A 20,151-nucleotide genomic window follows, 5' to 3' on the forward strand; every position below is an offset into this window, starting at 1 on the left:
AGGCAGCTCTCCGCTGGAGCAGGATTCTGCAGCTCCAGGACTATGGTCTGAACGCCTGGACAGAGGCTCGTTTCAGTCACCCTTCAAAAAACCTCAGGTGAGCGACATTTTCTTCCTTGTCCTGACTTCCGCAGTTACTGTATCGCCGCCACCGGTTACAGGAGCGCAGGCTGATAATGTTCTCTGTTAGTCAGGTTTACTTTTATTGAAAGGGATTCGCACACAAACCTTTTTAGAATAGAAAAGCTCATAGTAAAAATGCTTTAATCGCTTTTCCTTCTGCAACATGACCCCTGCTGTGGATAACCAGGGTCAGTCAACCAGGGTCAGTCAGAGATTTAGAACAACTCAACTGTGTTGCTGAATTGTTATTACTGAAGTTTCTGCTATCCTTGTCTCTCTGGTGTTGACTTGTTGTTTAGTGTACAGACCGTGTTCTCTGTGCTCTTTACAGTATCTACAATATCATAACAGAATGTCCCCAGCACTGTATGGAAAAATGGTGGTTATCAGGTTAGGCATGTTGCAGCAAGATGTTAACAGCACAGATGCAATCTCTCCAACTACATTAGTTTCCTTTTGTCCAAACATGAACAGCATTTGTTCGTAACATGAACAAAACAATGGAGGGACAATACAATAGACATTTCATTTTCAAGTCTGTTAAATGTGTGTTTGTAATGCAGGCAGCTGAGCTGAGGACTTGAGATGGAGCAGCTGCACTGGGTCAGGTACCGCTGTCAGCGACTGTGGGCTGTGAACCAGACTCAGAGCTGGTACTCGGCCCCACACCCTGTGTCTGAGAAGTACTCCCCTCAAAGGACTCCTGGGAAGCGGAGAACAGTCCTGGCCCGCTGGGGCCCCCACCAAGAGGAGTACCACAGCATCAGCAAAGTCTACAATGGCAATGCCATCCGCACCACCAAGTACAGCCCTCTGACCTTCATCCCCATGAACCTGTTTCAGCAGTTCCACAGGTGGGCTGTACCCGTCTGAACACCACACACTTACAGGAAACAAAAGTCAATGCTGTTTTGGATATTAAAATTGTGTAATATCTGAATTGCATTAATAATGTAGACGTACCAGTAACATTTGAAAGCTGCTGGGTCTATAATAAATGGTTTTGTTGCTGCAGTATGAAAAATGGCAACTACACTCAATAAAAATTTAAACGCACGATTCTTGTTTTTGCTCTCATTTTCCATGAGATTAACTCAAAATTATATACACACACAATAGACCAATTTCTCCCAAATATCGTTCTCAAATCTGTTAGTGAGCACTTCCTTTGTTAGAGAATCCATCCCCCCTCACATCTGTGGCATATCAAGATGGTGATTCGACCGCACTTTGCACAGGTGTGCCTTAGGCTGTCTGCAATGAAAGGACACTCTGAAATATTCAGTTTTGCTTTATTGTCTAGTGTCTGGTGTGACCAACATTTGCCTCAACCAGTGCAGCACATCCAGTTGTCGTACTGTATACACCAACATGCTCAATAAAATGCATCAATAAAATGCACCTGTTTGTTTTTCATATCAGTGACCTGATCAACTTTATGGGCTGCATTCCGTGAGGCAAATGGTGGTCAAACCAGACACAGACTTTTATTGTTTAATTAGCGTCTTGATATGTCACACCTCTGAGGGGGATGAATTCTCTGACAAAGGAGAAGTGCTCACTAACACGGATTTAGGTTTGTAAACAATGGGAGAAATGGATCTATTATGCATATAAAAAGTTGTTCATGTCTTTGAGTTCACCCCCCGAAAAAAGAGAGCAACAAGGAAAGTGTTGCGTTAATATTTTTGTTGTGTGTACTATAGAATAGGTCGGAGTCCTTTGCTGTGTCAAAGCAGCCACATGAAGAAATTGCTGTTATGAAACACCTAATTAGTCTTTTGAAATATGACTATAATATTAGCCCTGAGGGCTCCTCGCAGTTTTGCAATAAATATGGTTCCATATTACCATGATAATACCATATTATCATGGCATTGATGTTATTTAGTTATACACATTTTACTGGACACATGTAATCTAAATGATGTGTGGTGTTGCCAACATCTTCAACTCTGGTGACACTGATCTGGTTTTGAACCCGGGCAGAGCGGCCAATCTGTACTTCCTGTTCCTGGCCCTGCTGAACTGGGTGCCTGTGGTGGAGGCCTTTCAGAAGGAGATCACCATGATTCCTTTGGTGCTGGTCCTCGCCGTCATCGCCATCAAAGACGCTCTCGAAGACTACAGGCGCTATGTGTTTGACAAGAGGATCAACAACAACACAGCCAAAGTCTACTGCGGGTAAGTCCCTGCCACTATATCCACAAGAAATTCTATGGTTGGATCTGAATCAGATATTAGTCACCAAATATGGTAAATCTCCTTCGAGCTCACTATTGGACTATGACCCAATCCAAACATACTTACATACCGACACAGGACAAGAAATAGGTGTTCAACAATTTTTATACAGTTTTCAAGATGTTTCTGTCTTCTTTTCGTACTGTTTTTTTAGTTGTTTCATATTGAACCAAAATTGTTATTTTCAAGGACATAAAAAAAACAAGGAACCCTTCACTTCCCTAAACAAAATGAATGCAAAAGCTACAGAGGTGAAAACCAAGGAGAAAAGAAACAAAAAGTGCAAAAAAGAGAAGAAACAAAAGCATGTGTACATCACAACACCGTTTAACCCACTCGGCACCAGGTGTGAACGTTGACCCTTGAGTTTATTTACTACAGGTGTGGTGTTTCAGGGAGTGTTAAGCAATATTCTACTGCCCAGTCTTTCTGTTAGAGTTTAGCATGTGCATCGCACGGAGGAAGGACATTTGGAATACGACTGGAAAACTGTGCAGGACTAATGTGTAGGCTGAGGTGCGGGTGTCCGCTTCAGCCCACTGACCTGCATCGGCAGAAGAGGACCGTGGTGTCTTCGTGTTGTTCCGACGATCAGCTGACGCCCCTCCTCAAGTCTTACCCGAACAACCGCATACGCACCACTAAGTACACCGTGCTGTCGTTCGTGCCCAAGAACCTGTTCGAGCAGCTGCATCGCTTCGCCAATATCTACTTCATCTTCTTGGCTGCGCTCAACTTTGTTCCCGTGGTGGAGGCATTCCAGCCCGAGATATCTGTGTTGCCCATTATTCTGGTGTTGATAGTGACAGCTTTAAAAGACATCTGGGAGGACTTCAGGAGGTTTAGGTCAGATCACGAGGTCAACAGGCTCCGGTGCAGCGTTTACTGCAGGTACAACGGGAACCTGTGGGACAACGTTGACGATAATCAGTAAAACATGGAGCACAATAACTGCCAGTGTGCGACTAATAATGTTTGGTTTGCACTCGTGTCACTCACTATCCTATGATGTGTGTGCAGGACACAGAGGGAGTACAGAGACTGCCGCTGGAAGGATGTTCGAGTGGGGGACTTTGTGCGCCTGTCGTGTAACGAGATCATCCCTGCAGACATGTTGCTGCTCCAGTCCTCTGACCCTCGCGGGGTCTGCTACATCGAGACGGCCAACTTGGACGGAGAGACCAACCTCAAACAACGACAGGTGGTCTCGAAGATGGAGGTACCGACACACTCATCATTACATATTCACACATGTGGTTTTCATCAACCACAACATCCTGTTTTTCCATGTTTATTTTCTTGTTTTTATTTGACAATATGCAATAATATTCAAACTGTGTTTCTATGTTTAGCAAACATGTGTTAATGTTTAACTCCATTCAAACCAGCGTGAATAGACCAGGTCATGTTTTATTACTCTGTGTGGCGCTCTGTTTTCTATGGGAGTAGAGCTGTGCTTCACAATGATTAGTGCTGTAGCCTAACCTTCTTATGTAGATATAATGTACCTCCTTAATAATTTCATACAGACTGATTACCTTTTTTTCCAGGAAGGGGAGTTTGTTCCTGAAAACTTTCATTGGCGTATTCAATGTGAAAATCCTAACAACAACCTCTGCCGGTTCAGAGGATATATGTAAGTTATTTATATTTCCATGATCTTATTCATCCATATTAATTAGCTTATTAATACAATGTACTATGTTCTAGCCTGAGTAACGTTTGAGGTTTCATTTTTTATTCATTATTCCATCTCCCGTGGGATAAATCTGACTTTTTCCTTGGGTTAGATAAGATAGTAAATGAAACATGACCAGAAAAAATCCCTCTGTCACCAATCTTTCCATTGCTCGCATGCATTGGTACATGATGTTGCAGCTGATGCGTAGCTCTGAGCGTCAGGTCTCTCGAGCCTGCAGTGAACGCTGTGCTGTTTAATGTAGTCACTGTTGTGTGTGTGTCCTCAGGGAAAACGCCAGTGGGGTTCGAGTCGGCCTCCATAACAGCAACCTCCTGCTGAGGAGCTGCACCATTCGCAACACTGAGTCTGTGGTGGGCATCGTGGTTTATGCTGGTGAGGGATAATCATCATTTCTCATATTTTGTTGTTGAATGTGCACTTCCCAGGGACCATTCTCAAGTTTGAAGCCTAGTGGATAAAGGGTTTAAAAAAGATTTACAAAGACAAAGAAAACCAATTATAAAGGTCTTGTTTAGAATCACAAAAGAGAGTGGGTTCGCTTTGTGTCAGCTTTGTGCCTCCCTTACTCTGCAGTGTAGAACAAATAAGCCTTGCACTAACACTCATGTCCCATTTGGATCAGGTCATGAAACCAAAGCGATGATGAACAACAGTGGGCCCAGGTACAAGCGCAGCCTGCTGGAGCGCCGCCTCAACAACGACGTGCTGTGGTGCGTGCTGCTACTGCTGATCATGTGCCTAACGTCTGCTATAGGTTTGTATTGGCACCTCACACTCAGAAGGCTTTATCGCACAAAGCTCTTATTAATATATCGCGCTATGAATTCAGGGCATGGCATTTGGTTAAAGCAGCTCCGAGATCCAGTCTTCCAAGTGGACGGAGAAACCTCCCCCGCACTGGCTGGATTTTATGTCTTTTGGACCATGATAATAGTTCTACAGGTAAGCCAGAAGCACTACTGTAATGTCTGGGCAGTTTATAGGCTCAAGTAATCGCCTCAATCAAATATGTTCACTTCTATTGGAACAAGAGCCAAACACAACACATTTACCTCATGCAAGCTAACATAACAAGTTAACATATAACACTTCTCTCTCTCTTTCTTTTCTAACAGGTGCTTATCCCCATCTCCCTGTATGTGTCCATTGAAATAGTCAAGCTGGGCCAGGTCTACTTCATCCACAATGACCTGGACCTGTACAATGAACAGATGGACTGCAGGATCCAGTGCCGCGCCCTGAACATCACCGAGGACCTGGGGCAGGTGCAGTACGTGTTCTCCGATAAGACGGGCACTCTGACAGAGAACAAGATGGTGTTTCGCCGCTGCAGCGTATACGGCGTGGAGTATCCTCATCACGACAACGGTGAGGTGTACAACAATGCGTCATATATTGCAATGGCTTCTACGTTTTGAAGAGTTTATTCTTCTAAGCCCATTTTTGAGCTTTAAGCACTAGATTTCATTCACAATTCAAACAAAACAGTCAATTTTAGGACAGAGAATAACCTCTTCCCTCAGAGAACCATATCTGTATCTTGTGTCACTCGCTTTTATCTTCTCATAAGAGATTATATTTTCCGCACTCGTGTAGGGCGCAGACTGGAAGTGTACAGTGCAGAGAAGGAGGAGACGCGGCGCTGCTCCCTCACTCCCCGGTCTGGCTCCAGGAGGAAGTCTCTGAGCTGCCGGTCTCTAAGCTGTAACCGCAGCTCTGTGTCCCTCAACACGCTCACCGCCGAGTCCGAGGAGGAGGAGGAGGAGCTGTCCTGCCAGAGCCTGCACCGACCCAGTGCCTTCGACAGCCACATGGTCTGTTTGCATACATACGCCAAGATAAATCAAGCTTCTAAGTGCTATGTATTATGTGCGTTTGTGCTGCTCAGGCCAAGGAGGTGGTGCCGGACGGGGAGCTGGTGAGAAAGCTGAACTGGCTGTGTTCTCCGGACCTGAGTGTGGTCAACAGTTCGGCCAAAGGCTCTTCCAGCCAGGAGCTCGCCTTCATCACCGATTTCTTCCTGGCTCTGGCCATCTGTAACAGTGTGGTGGTGTCTTCGCCCAGCCACACTAAAAATGTGGTGCGTCTTTGCTTTTAAAATCTGGAAAATGGAGATTGATTTAACTGTGCTCAACGCATTGGAGTGTAGGTAACAGTACGTCCTGCATACTTTCAGCTCTCTCAGCCTCAGGCGCCTTTCCGGTCATTGGAGGAGATCAAACTGATGTTCCAGCGCTTGAACCTGTCCACACTTCCAGTGCTGCCCTCTCTGCCGCCCCCTCTAAAGAGCAGCCCCCGCATCCTGGCCTCCAAGATATTTACCCGAGGAAAGATGGGCTCCTTCACCGTCTCTCAGGCTTCCAATGATGCTGAGAGTTCACATTACACACCAACCAGAGAGGACCCCAGTATAAATGGTATGTTTATCCTCAGTAATAAGAGCACCAAGAAAAATGTCTAAATAAGATCAAAATCATTCAAACTTTTTCTGGCCATTGCTAAACTTGTAGTAAAAAATTGCAGTTATTGACTTTTATTTTTAAGTAATCTGCAAAAAGGGTTTGTGGAACATACAGTATACCCTAAACGCGTCATGAAAAGCACGTGTCCACATTGAGTGAGAACTTATTTTTTCTATTCCTGATGTAGGTGGTGCAGTTCTGGATGCTGCTGAAGAAGCTGACCTCCACAAGTCTGAGACGCCATGTGCAGAGGAGCAAAGAACAGTGGACAGTGAGGACACAGTCGTGTATGAGGCGGAGAGCCCTGATGAGGCGGCTCTGGTGTACGCAGCCCAAGCCTACAGCGTCACACTGAGGGCCCGCTCAGCAGACAGCCTCCTAGTGCAGCTGCCCGCCCTGGGCTCTGTCCAGGTGCCACTGCTGCATGTCCTGCCCTTCGATTCTAACAGGAAGAGGATGTCTGTGGTGGTGCGCCATCCTCTCACGGGGCGGGTGGTGGTCTACACCAAGGGGGCGGACTCTGTGCTCATGGACCTGACACGCACACCCACAGGTAACTATGCTGCTTCGGCTGATATTCAGTCACTACTGATATTTATTTTCATATTGCATACATACATACATACATACATACATACATACATACATACATACATACATACATACATACATACATACATACATACATACATACATACATACATACATACATACATACATACATACATACATACATACATACATACATATTGACCTGTTATCCATATGGTAGAATAAAAAGCACAGTATCCATTTTAAAAGGTTTGTTGTCTCTGAAAATAACTGCTTTTTTGCAGCTTTGCAGTCTGCTCAGGAGGTCTACAGTCACATCCGAATGCAGACGCAGAAACACCTGGACAGCTATGCCAGAGAGGGTCTGCGCACACTGTGTATCGCTACAAAGGTAAATGGGTAACATGATAAAAGTGTTATAGCAGCTCAGGGCCACTGCAAGCCATTTTTGTGCCCAAAGCAGAATTTTTTAATGGTGCCGCCCCCAATGGCCTCAATGTGGTGCCCCTCGGAGGACCTGGTGCCCTACGTGCAGCGTGTGATCACCGTACAGGGAGCGGCGACACTGTATCAGCTTCCTGAAACCTGACACGGCCCTTTGTCTTTGTGCAGGCAATGGAGGAGGAGGAGTATGAGGTGTGGCTGAAGACACAGCTGTTAGCAGAGAGCAGCATTGAGAACAGGGAGGAGCTGCTGCAGCGCTCAGCTCAGGCTCTGGAGACCAACCTGACTCTTTTGGGTAAGGGAGGATACACACACGCACACACTGTCACACATTAGTGTGGAAATACAACATGTGTGTTTGTGCTCAGGGGCCACAGGGATCCTGGACCGCCTGCAGGAAGAGGTCTCTGAGACCATTGAAGCCCTACAGAGAGCTGGTGTCAAAGTATGGATCCTCACGGGGGACAAACAGGAGACAGCCATCAACATTGCCTTTGCCTGTAAACTACTGGGCCCTTCGGATCAGCTGCTGACAGCCAACTGTGACAGTAAGGTCAGTAAGGCCACATATGAAATATTTCCAATTCTGATTTGACCTGTTTCTTTTTTTTTTTTTTTTTTTCAAAAAACAGAACACCATGAATATGCAAATAATGCTTGTATAATCATGCAATAATGAGTCTGATTGTCTTTTCAGGAAAGCTGTGCAGCTTTAGTGCAGGACTTTCTTCAGAGGGTCACTTGTTATGTCGATGAAATCTCAGGGACCGCCGGCCCAGGGGCCCCTGACACAGGCACAGCTGGCTGTGTGCTGGTGATCGATGGCCTCACTCTGGACTGGGCACTGCAGCCTGAGCTCCAGAGTGACTTTCTGGAGCTGAGCAAGCACTGCAAAGCCGTCATCTGTTGCAGATCCACTCCATTGCAGAAGAGCCAAGTGGTGCGCCTGGTCGGGGAGAAACTCAAAGTCATGACCCTGGCAGTGGGTGAGAGCCACATAAAAATACATATGCTTTCATTTTCCTGCACGCAATCATTAGATTTTGTATGAGCACACAAATACTCCTGTTCTATCTGCTGAGCTGACTATGATGTTCACAGGCGATGGAGCCAATGATGTGAGTATGATCCAAGTGGCAAATGTCGGCATTGGGATTTCGGGTCAAGAGGGCATGCAGGTATTGACTCCTCCCTGTTTAAGAAAGTGTCATTGCATAACTACAAAAACAAACACTTATACTTATACTTAGACTCAGTAGAATGCAAGTCCATTCCTTTTTTGGAAGATTATGTATCTGTGCTCTCTCGCAGGCTGTGATGTCCAGTGACTTTGCCATTTCGAGGTTCAAACACCTCAGGAAACTGCTGCTGGTGCATGGCCGCTGGTGTTACACTCGTCTGGCAAATATGATCCTCTACTTTATCTACAAGAATGTGGTGAGAAAAGTGCTCGAACAGCTGAAGAGAAAGGTTGAGTTCACTCTTCTCCCTTCTCTTTATCTCGGGTTTGTTTGTGTTTCGCAGATGTATGTGAACCTGCTGTTCTGGTACCAGTTCTTCTGTGGTTTCTCGGGGAGTGTCATGACCAATGCGTGGGTTCTCATCTTATTTAACCTGATCTTCACTTCTGTGCCTCCTCTGATCTATGGAGTGATGGACAAGGACATTCCTGTAGATGTCCTGATGGCCCACCCTGAGCTCTATAAGACAGCAAGGTCCTCTCAGGTCAGTGGCCTTCAGCACCGGAAGCACTTTAGCTTTAATCTGACGGAGCGAATGGATCTTTGCTTTAATAACTGTGGAAGTACTGTCTTTCAGTTATGGTAAAGTAGCGATGTTAAAGCATATATTAAAAAAAATCTTAATTTTAATTAATAATTAATCCATATGGTAACATTTTCATGGCTACATAAACCCAAACATTTTGTATTTACAAGAATAACCCAGTGTTCCTCATAGGGCTATGATCCTTTGAAGTTCTGGCTGAACATCCTGGATGCCTTTTACCAGAGCCTTATCTGCTTTTTTGTTCCATATCTTGTAAGTTTAACACCCATTTGTGCCATACAATAACATAATATGTCACTATAACTGTAATTGAGTTTGTACCTGGAGAACATAAACATGTTTTGTATTTCAGGCCTATGTGGGCTCCGACATTGATATGTTGTCCTTTGGCTCGCCAATAAACACCTCGACACTGCTGGTCATCCTGCTGCACCAGGTCATCGAGAGCCACACTCTGGTCAGTGCCTCTGAACTGTGAGGAGAGGGTGTGGTCAATGCCTACAGCAGAGGTCACTAAATGGCCTTGGACCCGACCGTAAATACCCTCAGACAAGCGGCTGCATGCTCTCTTTCCCTCCCTCTCCCTCTCTGACTGCAGAGCGGTAAACAACAGCCCAGATGAACAGAAAGAGAAAGTCCTACCTCTGAGCTCCATGACACTTTTTATTTTTTTAGAAACAGCTTGCTTAAAAAAACAGGCCACCCTAATCAAATATCCAAGTGCGATCATAATGCGCCTGAACCTGGACTAAACCTGGTCTGAATCTGGACTTAAAGGAATAGGCCACCGTTTTTACATACTGAGATATGTTCTTACCTTTGCTTTGACGAGTTCTTTAGGACCTGTCTGGTCTTCCCCCGTGCCTTCAGTCACGTAAACACAGTGCAGGCGGCGTTAGCATTTAGCCTCTCCCTCTCTCCACTATAGCTCCAAAACAGGTCAAGGTAGAAGCTACCAAGCTCTTCCACGTTTTCCCTATTTAAATATGGTTACGTGAAGTGTTCCACTACAAAGTATAACTACACAAAATTAAACAATGTGGATTTTCTAAGCGGATAATACCAGGAGTAATTCCGCACAGTAAAGTGAAGATTACTGCGCGGATTTCAAACTACTCCTGGTATTATTACGCCTTACAATATAGTTCCCCCTTTTATCCGCTTAGAAAATCCACATTGCTTAATTTTGTGTAATTATACTTTGTAGTGTAACACTTCACGTAACCATATTTAAATAGGGAAAACATGGAAGAGCTTGGTAGCTTCTATCTGTTTGTTCTGTTTTGGAGATAGAGAGGGAGAGGCTAAATGCTAACGCCGTCTGCGCTGTGTTTACGTGATTGAAGGCACGGGTGAAGATCAGACAGGTCCTAAAGAACTCGTCAAAGCTAAGGTAAGAACATATCTCAGTATGTAAAAACGGTGGCCTATTCCTTTAACCTGGTCAGAATCTGGACTAAACCAGTTCTGAGCCTGGACTAAACCTGGTCTGAATCTGTACTTTTAGAGCAAAAATAAGTAAATAACATGATTCAATGAATTGCATTATCTTCAAATCACAGTTATAGATTTAATAAAGGCTAAAAAATCCTCATATAACTGTGAATTAAGCCTGTATGTCCCGGCCCTTTGTTTGACCTTTTTTTTTTTTGGACCTTGGTGAAATTGAACTTGTGACCCCTGGCCTAGAGTCTCTGATGAGTGGATGTCTATATGCTCTGATTCCTGTGTGCAGACGTGGATCCATGGCCTGGTGTTTCTGGTCAGTGCCGGCTCATACTTCGTCTTTGTGCTGCTCATCAGTGTTCTATGTGTGACCAGCAGCCCTCCCAACGTCCCCCTGGGGGTGGAAACGCGGCAAATGTCCCAGCCCAGCTTCTACCTTTTGTGTGCACTAACTACTGTAACTGCACTCTTACCCAGGTAATATATGCCCACACATTACTTCTGTTTTATGTACAAATATTCTCAGATGTTGGAGCTTACCGTAAGTATACTGTAATTCAGAGAACCCCTGCTGTTTGTTTCAGGTTGTTATTCCGAGTGCTGAACAACACTGGCCTCTTCTCTGGTCAGCACAGACCGGCTGTAGACTCTGCCAGGACAGCACAGCGGTGGGACCTGAGCTCCAGTGCAAACAGGGTTTCTGTGAGCGGCAGCTGCCCAGAGGTGGAGCCCAGCAGTGGTCCTGTGCTGTCCTGACAGCCCCAGACTGACACATGACTGATCATCTGCTCATCCAAGGAAACTGTCCACTATGACTGTGTGTAGGAACTGACGGGGAATGTTGAATATTTATTAATCTAACGGACTGAACTGCAGTTTTACCAAAGGAGAAATGATAGGCAAGCACACATGAGCCTTTTCTCCCACGGGGTGCTATTTGAAATGTTTCATGATTTCACCTGTAAAACTGAATGCAAATCAAATGAATTTGTCCTGTCGTGTTGTTGTTAAGGTTGATTTGAATGTTTCTGAAACGGCAACATTCAAATCGGTCATTTGTGTATTATTTATTGTTTGTTTGTGAGTTGCTTGTATCATCCAAAGAGTGTGACAGCGGCTCAGGAGAGTCGTGCATGCCTGTGCTGTCATTGTCTGTGTGTAAAGATCTTCATTGCTGAACCTATGGTGTGGGATTGGCATGTTACAGGCACTTATCAACAATGTCTCCATGACTAGAACTCCCAGCAGTAATAACAATTACAGTAATTATGGTCATGATGATGGTGATAATAATAATAATAATGTGCCTTACATGATCATTTCAGTAATATTACATTCTCCACTCTCACGCTCATCACGTTGTTACCGTCCAGTTTACAATTTTGCATTTGCAAAGAAAATGCCACCTAAGGATGAGCTCATTTGCTAGAATCTGTTGTTTTCGCACTCCCTGTTTGTGATGACTGGAACCAAGTTGCCTTTAACTTATTCTCTTGTTTTTGCAAGATTAATATATGCATCACTTTGACTGACTATGAACTCTATGAACTAGCAATAAACACATTTGTAATTACATGTTCTCTTTCACTCTGACTCTCTCTCTCTCTCTCTCTCTCTCTCCATTTACATTTACTTCTTTAAATATTGAACTCTTTGCATCATGTGTTAAAATTACTCCTCCTCCGATGACGTCACACTCGCAGGTTTCTCTAAGTTCCTGATGCATCGTGTGGCTGGTGCTGGTGCCTCAGAGCGGGACCAGCGCGCGCAGTAGGTCGGTGTCTGTCCAGGGAGCGGAGCCCATGGAGTCCCCTGGCCACACAGCTGAGGACATGAGCGACGAGCTGGAGACACTCGGGTGAGTCCGACTCCGGGCCGAGTCCGTTTCGAATTTGCCACTTTGTCACTTTGAAAGCTATTTTAACAAGAAGTGCTGGGGTGTAATGATAAAAATGCCGAAAATGTTAATTAAAGAAAGCACAAACCAATAGGATTTCTCAATTTGTCATTCAATGATTGTGGACAGCGAGCAAATAGACAAAAAAGCAACAGTTTTGGCTATGGATGGCAATGCCTTTTATTAAAACATGATTTAAAGAAGATACAACTTTTAATTGTGGAATCTGTGTTTTTAAAAGTGTTTAAAATAAAAAAGTAAACCTCCAAGTCAAAAAGACTGACGTGTTTTCAAGTGAAGCACACCTGGAACCACACACTGTATGAGGGTTTTGGGCAGTAACAGAGTGAGTGTCAAGTATAATAGTGATGGCTGTGTGTTGTAGGTGGTACCACGGGGACCTGTCCCGTCACGCTGCTGAGGCTCTACTCATGAATAATGGTGTGGATGGAAGTTACCTCCTGAGGAACAGCAACGAGGGACCGGAGTGCTTCGCCCTCTCTGTCCGGTCCGATCACTCACTTTACATCTTTTACCTACGCTCACATGTTGATATTCTAGACATTAACCAGAAAACAACAAAATTCTCCACCTCGCAATATACTACAGGCTCTTTAGAAGTGATAACGTTGTATTATGTCACACACAGGGCCAAGGACTCAGTGAAGCATTTCCACGTGACTCGCAGAGACAGCAGCTACGCGTTTGGCTTCAATGAGTTCCCCACACTGGAGGACTTTGTCAAGCACTTTGCCAACCAGCCGCTGTTGGGCAGCGACACAGGTGAGGCTGCTATTGTGTCACCAGACGATGAAGATGAACTGCAGCTCTATGGAACATCTCATGGGCTTTATTTGACTTGAAACCTCAGGGTGAAACATAGGGAGAGAATTTCAACAAACTGTCAGAGCCAGGTCTCAAACCCACATACTCATACTGTATGTGCAGCAGCATCGATCCAACAACAATCCCCCTACAGTGTCAGTGTGTTTCATGAACGTAAGCTGCTTTTCGTGACTGTGTATTCCCTTGGGCTCTAGGAACGTTGATGGTGCTCAAAAGCCCGTACCCATGGCGCGTCGAGGAGCCTTCTATCTACGAGTCCGTCCGCGTACACACCGCCATACAGACGGGACGCAATGAGAACGACCTCGTGCCCAATGCTCCTGCGGTAACTCGCATCCAAACCAATCGGCCCATAGCACTAAGTTGGTCTGTTTGTGGGCTTCTGAGCCAGTTTAATTTTTGTTTTATGTGTGTTTGTTTTGTTTTCCTTTCAGCTGGGCACCAAAGAGGGCTACCTGATCAAACAAGGATCCTTTGTGAAGGTACAATAGCTTTCTGCGCTGTGTCATCAATGTCCAATTTTCCCACTTACCGATGCTGTGGTTGCATGTGCAGAGCTGGAAGCAGCGTTGGTTCACTCTGAGCAGATATGAGCTGAAGTATTTCCGAGACCGGGAGGTAAGTGCTGTGCTTGTTCAGTCGGGACGGCCTTCACAGCTAATGGTCCGCTGCTGATGTCGAATGTGTTTGTGCTGTAGTGCGACGAGCCGATCCGGACGCTGGACCTGAGGGAATGCTCCGCTGTTCAGTTCGACTACTCCCAGGACAGAGTCAACTGCTTCTGGTGAGTACAAAGCCCCCCAATGTCAGTCAAAGGTCCTTTCCCCGAACCAAAACAGGAGTTGAGGTTCATCTCAACTGGGCAGACCCAGGATAAAATGCTATGAGATCATTTAAAAACAACTATGATGGTCTACATAGTTCTTCTTCTTCGTTTGTTTGATTATTATTTTATTATTTTACCATAGAGCTACAATCATCTTAAATCTGGGAAGGAACTTCAAAAACAAAACCGCAGTGGTTTGGACAGGTGCAGCTGTTGATTTAAGAGTGTACTTTCCCTGGCAGTCAGGCTTGACACAGTATTTTGATAATGAGGAAGTGTTTGAGAAAAGGAAATGGGGGAGGGAAGGAGAAGTGTTTCTGTCACAGCTGCATTAAAAGGTGGATTTTTGTTTTTTTTGTTTTGGTCATCATGAAATGGGCCACGGGATTTCATTTTGATGATTAAAGCCACACTCTTGCAAACATGTCACCCAAGGAGGGAAAAAAGGCATTTGTGAGTCTACGAGGTGTCCAGCAGGGAGCGAATGTACCTCCGCTGTTATTGGTTTTATACGTGAATGATTTAGATGCATACTTGATACTTACTTAATACTTACTTCTCTTAATGGCTCTTTCAAGAATGTAATTGCAGAGCTCCAAATACAACTTTTTGATAAGTTAGTCTGCCCTATAATGTTGTATGCATGTGAAGTATGGGGTTTTGAAAAATCAAAATTATTTGAGAAACGTAATCTTCGGTTTCTAAAAATACATCTTAAAAGTGAAAATGAGCACTTGCAGTAAGAGTGCGTATGGGGAGCTGGGCCGATACCCTCTGTTGATAATGTTTATGAAGAGAATGATCAGATTGTGAGGAAACCAAGCTCAGCCACAAAATGTTCTCACAAAATCTGTTGTTTGACCTGTTTAGAGAAGGTGAATACATGTCGCGTAACAGTGAAACAGATCTTAGACGACTGCGGTTTCGTATTTTTGGAGAACTCAGGAAATCACCAATTTGCTTAGATTTTATTTAAGACACCCTTCTATGTTTAAACTTATTTGATCCAAATGAAAGTCAAGAAGTCCTTTGTAAACTTTTGGAAAAAGGTTCTATCTTTGTTGAAATTATGTTTTGCTTTGTTCTGTTTGGTTTTGTGAACTCGTGCTCCAAACCCTGGACATGGTCGTGAGCATTGAAATAAAAAGAAAAAGAAAAGATGAATTTTGTTTTTGTTGATCTTGTGACAAAGCAACATGATGTGCAATATTCCACAAGGATCTGCTCAAAGGTCCCCTCAGCACCTGCTAAAATTGTGTCCCGTGGTGGTGGTGCCAAGGCTGTGATATGGCTGTTTATTACCAGTTCAGTCAACTCTAAACATAAGAAATCCAATCCAATACTTTTGTGATCAGTTTAAACTGTTGTAAAATTAAACTTTGTTTCGCAGCATGGTGTTTCCCGAGAGGACGTTTTATGCGTGTGCAAAGACCGGAGTAGAGGCTGACGAGTGGATTAAGATTCTCAAGTGGAAGTTGGTGAGTGCCTTTGCCAATTCTCAAATACATCTGGAAAAGTTCATCATAAGATTGTTGTAGTCAGAGCCAGTAATTAGGTTAATATGGGTTTGCAAATAAAGAAAAGATGGGAGCAGAGCTGGCTGAGCAGATGACCAGAGGCCTTCAAAAGAAGAATAAGCATTTTAGGCGCAAAGTTAATTGGTGAGATAAAGGGGGTGGGAGAGCAGGCTTGAAGAAAAAAACCCTCATGTTTCCATTTAACATGCTATACTTAAAAATAACTGTATTATTATTAATATGTGTGTTTCAGTCACAGATAAGGAAGGGCCGATGACAGATGCCCCAAGAAACCCCCACTAAAGTCCTTTCTTCGTACATACACACTTTGAAGTGAAATTTCCAATGTTGCTATGTAAGGTGTTATTTATTACTACAAAAGCCAACTCTGGGGAGTTTTTCAGGACAGACTATTATTATGCAATCAAACTTGTACATGGCATGCAACTTCCCCCCCCCTCCCCCCCATTGTATGTTGGTCAAAGGTTCTCTGGGGATTCACTTGAAAGTGTAACTATCGCTGCTAAACTGAAGCATGAACTGTATTCTCCAAAGTGTAAGAGATTTTCAGACAAGATGCTGTAAGATGCTGGTTAAAAATGTGTTTGAAACTTCAATAAAGCGTTGTTTTTTTTAGACTGAAGATTTGCCTGACCCTCCTTCCTATTTAATAATAATAATAATAATAATAATAATAATAATAATAATAATAATAATAATAATGCATTGGTTTTATATAGCGCTTTTCTGGACACCCAAAGACGCTTCACATTGCATTATTCATTCACTCCATACTCTGTGGTGGTAAGTTACAGCTGCCCTGGGGTAGACTGACGGAAGCGAGGCAACCAGTCTGCGCCATCGGCCCCTCCGACCACCACCAACCACTCACTCACAACATTCGCTAGGCTTCCTGGTGTTCCCAAACGGTCTCCCATCCAAGTACCAACCAGGCCCTTCCCTGCTTAGCTTCCAAGGTCTGACGGGATTGGGCAGAGGCGGTATGGCCACATAGCATTTGTGCTTGACATGTGAATAGCTTTGTTCAGTACAATAAACATAAACGTACGTTTGGTTGCAATATTTTTAATTACATTTTCACAAAGCATAGAAAAAAAAACAGGGTTTTGCATGACTTGAAAGTCTTTTTTTGGTCTGAACTAATAAACAATAGTAGTAGACAACTGAATTTTACGGACAGGCCAGTTTTTGTTTTCCGGAAGAAAGCTAGGTGTCGTTTACATTGCACGCAACACACAGGTTATTCAGAGCACATAAATAAGACACTGCACAAGGAGCCAATCAAATACAATCTTAGATGATGCTAGATTAGTTAACCAAGGAATTCTGGGCAGGATCATTTGAGTTACGGGACGATCATGTGACTTCCACCACTTGCCGTAAGTCGTCTATTAGCGGGGCAAGCTCCTTCTCCAGACTCATGATCAGACCTGCGCACAAACGGTGGTTGACAATCTCAAACATCTCAAAGCACTGAAGAATGATGCATCGATCCGAACCAGTCTTACCGGTGTTGGCAGTGCTGCTCGCGATGAAACTGATGACCAGCGGCAGCCGATTGAACTGCACGATCTACACATGCAGCGAAACAAACAGGTCAGCAACTTTTGTGTGTGTTATAATGGTATGTATTGTATTTGTTTTGTGTCCTGTTTGTATTTCAATTATAAATTAAAATGAGCAACATTGGTCTAATGAAAAACAACCACCATAATATAATTTAGTGAAAACTTGTTTGTATGGGTGTGAAAACACATTCTAGAAACTACCGGGAAAGGGAAATTATTTGCATCAGATTAAGAAAAGTGTCCGCCTTGTAAAAAGGAGTGGTAATGGTGACATGTTTTTAAGTAAGTGGCAAAGAGTAAGTTCAGTTATGTGGATTTACTGCTTTAATCATTCTTTGAACCTTGAATAGTTTTTGTGTTGGTTGAGAAATAGATAAATAAGTGCCTCCATCGCTCATATGTGAAGATTGTGTTATCTAAAGAGTTCAAATTTGACCATTGAATTGGTTGTATATTTACCTGGTATGTGTTGTAGTAGCAGATGATGCTCTTGTTCTTGGAAAGGCCCAGCTTGCTGCCCTGGTCCGTGGCCAGAGCGAAGGTGGACAGGAAACCGGGTCTCAGCGCATGGACCGGAGCATTGTCATTTGCAACTGCAGAGATACAAGTCATTGCAGGTTTATTGTGTGTTTATATAAGCAAATTCTACCTTCTGTTCAACTTTTCTGTACAAGTTTGTAAATCCATCTACACAAAATGCAATAATATCAGTATTATCAAGTATATTTCTCCATAAATTCCCTTACTACCGCAATAGCCAAGGAAACACACAAAGGCTCACCGCGTCTGCACATAAAAGGGTTGCGTGGTTCTGTGGTTTACCTTTGATAACTGGAACACCATCCCTGTCTGTCACCACAATGGCATGAAGTCCTTCCACACTGTGAACACAACACACAGTCACTAATTACAGAACCTTCACCATTATTATGACATTTAAAAATACAACACCAACCTTTGCAGCTGTTTGTACAAGTATTTTTTAAAATCCTACAAAACAAGATTGGGGTTCAGTTTTATTATTCAAGCATCATTTTAGGCAAGATGAGTTCAACGTAAAGCCTATATATATATTATGCAACTTTATTCATTCCAAGATGTAGTGATAGAAAACAATAGCACTTTCCATTATAAGTGTGCATAAACACTCCAGACATTGGGACAGTTGCTGGCGTCTCTACGTAACTTTGAGCTTTAGATTTAGTGACGTTCTTCCAAACTAAACTACTTTAACTTCTTAGCCCTTGATATTAACAAGAACAGTGACATACTCACATCGGCCATGTCTCCAGCTCTTAGACAGTATCTGTAGCGAAAAGTGGAAAAGATTAGCTCATAGTAGTCAACAAAAATAACAAACGTCGCAGCAGAATGTTGGGACTTTTAGATAAGACGAGAACAATTCTTCAATTTAACATGACAGTCATACGTACGAATTAAAGTTTAGTTAATCTAAAGCACATGACAAACATTATGAAGAAAAAAATCCGGCTTTAGATGCGTATTTACCCCTTCAAATAGACATTTTCCGAGGCAGTGAAGCCAGCACAGATCACATGACACGCCACATGACAGTTCCTGCTCCTGCTGTGCGGCCCGGGTCACAGCGACGCCTGCTGGACGGAGTCTGAACTGCAGCTTTCTGTTATTGATCAGAAACTGTTTCTGATAGGATTCTGAAACATGTTATTTTAAAGCCCATTCTAGATAACGAAGTTCATTGTAGTATGGTAGACTTTATCTATGTGTATGACATTTGCACATAGATATTGTATTTACTCAAGTTTGACTTTTACTGGACTAATAAAACGTCTTTTATCAATTTTGAATTATGCCAAAAAGGCTGAACTATAATTATTTCTGCTAACCCGGTTTATTCAGAAACAATAGCCCTTTTTTTTTTTTTTGCTGTAATAAACAATAAATATATCACTAATTATTGCTGCATGTGAATAGTTAATTTGTCAGTTATGCATATTTTTGAAAGTTGGAGAAATGTTTTTCATCAATGCAACTGATGGTCCAGGTGTTATAGCAAGATTATGAATGTGCTGTGTTAGATATTGCATTCCTCGGCCTCATACCCTCCTGCAACTGCTGCTTTTGGTTTGAGGACCTGACCATCCCACCAGAGCTGAGACGTGCCTCAAGGATGCTGTTGCTACGGAGTGGAAAATCTTCTTTTAAGCATCTCTAAAAACAAAACATTATCATATATTTATCCCCCAGTGTGGACATTTTATCAAAGTGTGTGTTGCTCATTACGTAAGGCCAGCCTTTTTAACATATTCCTGTAATTACGATCCGGATGCTGTCATGGTTATATAATTCAGTGTATCTTGGGGCAGCTTTTCTCTTAGGTTTGCACTGGTTTGCACTTGCCTTAAGCAGATTTAACACCACTGAACATCCACAGCTTATGCATTGGATGTACATGGATGCAGGTTCAGCTATTTGTATATGTATATATTTTAAAAGCTGATGCAGGGGGTCATGAGAGCATCTTCATTGACTGCGTGTAAGACACTGGATTTAATGTTAGCTTCAGATGAAGGGAAGCAGCCTGTACATCTCTACAGGCTCTAGGTTTAATGTCTTTTTATCTGGTAAAGATTGACTATAAAAAAACAAAGTTACGAAGCAAAGTGGTTTGTATTTTCTTTGATTTTATATGTGTTTGAGTTAGTTAGTAGTTAGTAGTCACTTAATCCATGT

At 43.3% G+C, this 20,151-nt stretch overlaps 3 protein-coding genes across 3 annotated transcripts; 2 read left to right on the plus strand and 1 right to left on the minus strand.

Annotated features, from left to right (window-relative positions):
* Positions 1-574: 574 nt before the first annotated feature.
* On the plus strand, positions 575-12,289 carry atp10d (ATPase phospholipid transporting 10D). The gene is made up of 23 exons (XM_079572904.1): positions 575-977; positions 2,113-2,307; positions 3,388-3,586; positions 3,918-4,003; positions 4,335-4,441; positions 4,692-4,823; positions 4,899-5,011; positions 5,185-5,437; positions 5,666-5,883; positions 5,958-6,149; positions 6,246-6,486; positions 6,719-7,084; positions 7,368-7,474; positions 7,696-7,822; positions 7,896-8,080; positions 8,225-8,513; positions 8,629-8,705; positions 8,839-8,964; positions 9,052-9,252; positions 9,487-9,567; positions 9,668-9,772; positions 11,051-11,238; positions 11,346-12,289. The coding sequence occupies exons 1-23, from the start codon at positions 709-711 to the stop codon at positions 11,515-11,517; spliced, it is 4,029 nt and encodes a 1,342-aa protein (XP_079429030.1). The 5' UTR covers positions 575-708; the 3' UTR covers positions 11,518-12,289.
* Positions 12,290-12,557: 268 nt separating this feature from the next.
* On the plus strand, positions 12,558-16,468 carry dapp1 (dual adaptor of phosphotyrosine and 3-phosphoinositides). Its single transcript, XM_079573935.1, has 9 exons — positions 12,558-12,619; positions 13,044-13,166; positions 13,308-13,441; positions 13,699-13,829; positions 13,939-13,986; positions 14,060-14,122; positions 14,203-14,288; positions 15,721-15,808; positions 16,101-16,468. Exons 1-9 carry the CDS (start codon positions 12,564-12,566, stop codon positions 16,122-16,124), a joined length of 753 nt encoding a protein of 250 aa, XP_079430061.1. The 5' UTR covers positions 12,558-12,563; the 3' UTR covers positions 16,125-16,468.
* Positions 16,469-16,964: 496 nt separating this feature from the next.
* Positions 16,965-19,031, minus strand: lamtor3 (late endosomal/lysosomal adaptor, MAPK and MTOR activator 3). The gene is made up of 7 exons (XM_079574022.1): positions 18,946-19,031; positions 18,712-18,742; positions 18,392-18,426; positions 18,259-18,317; positions 17,896-18,029; positions 17,377-17,440; positions 16,965-17,298 (listed from the first exon to the last, which is right to left on the minus strand). The coding sequence occupies exons 2-7, from the start codon at positions 18,718-18,720 to the stop codon at positions 17,225-17,227; spliced, it is 375 nt and encodes a 124-aa protein (XP_079430148.1). The 5' UTR covers positions 18,721-18,742; positions 18,946-19,031; the 3' UTR covers positions 16,965-17,224.
* Positions 19,032-20,151: the final 1,120 nt, after the last annotated feature.

The sequence above is a fragment of the Gobius niger genome (genome assembly GCF_951799975.1).
Source record: "Gobius niger genome assembly, chromosome: 16".
NCBI lineage: Eukaryota > Metazoa > Chordata > Actinopteri > Gobiiformes > Gobiidae > Gobius > Gobius niger.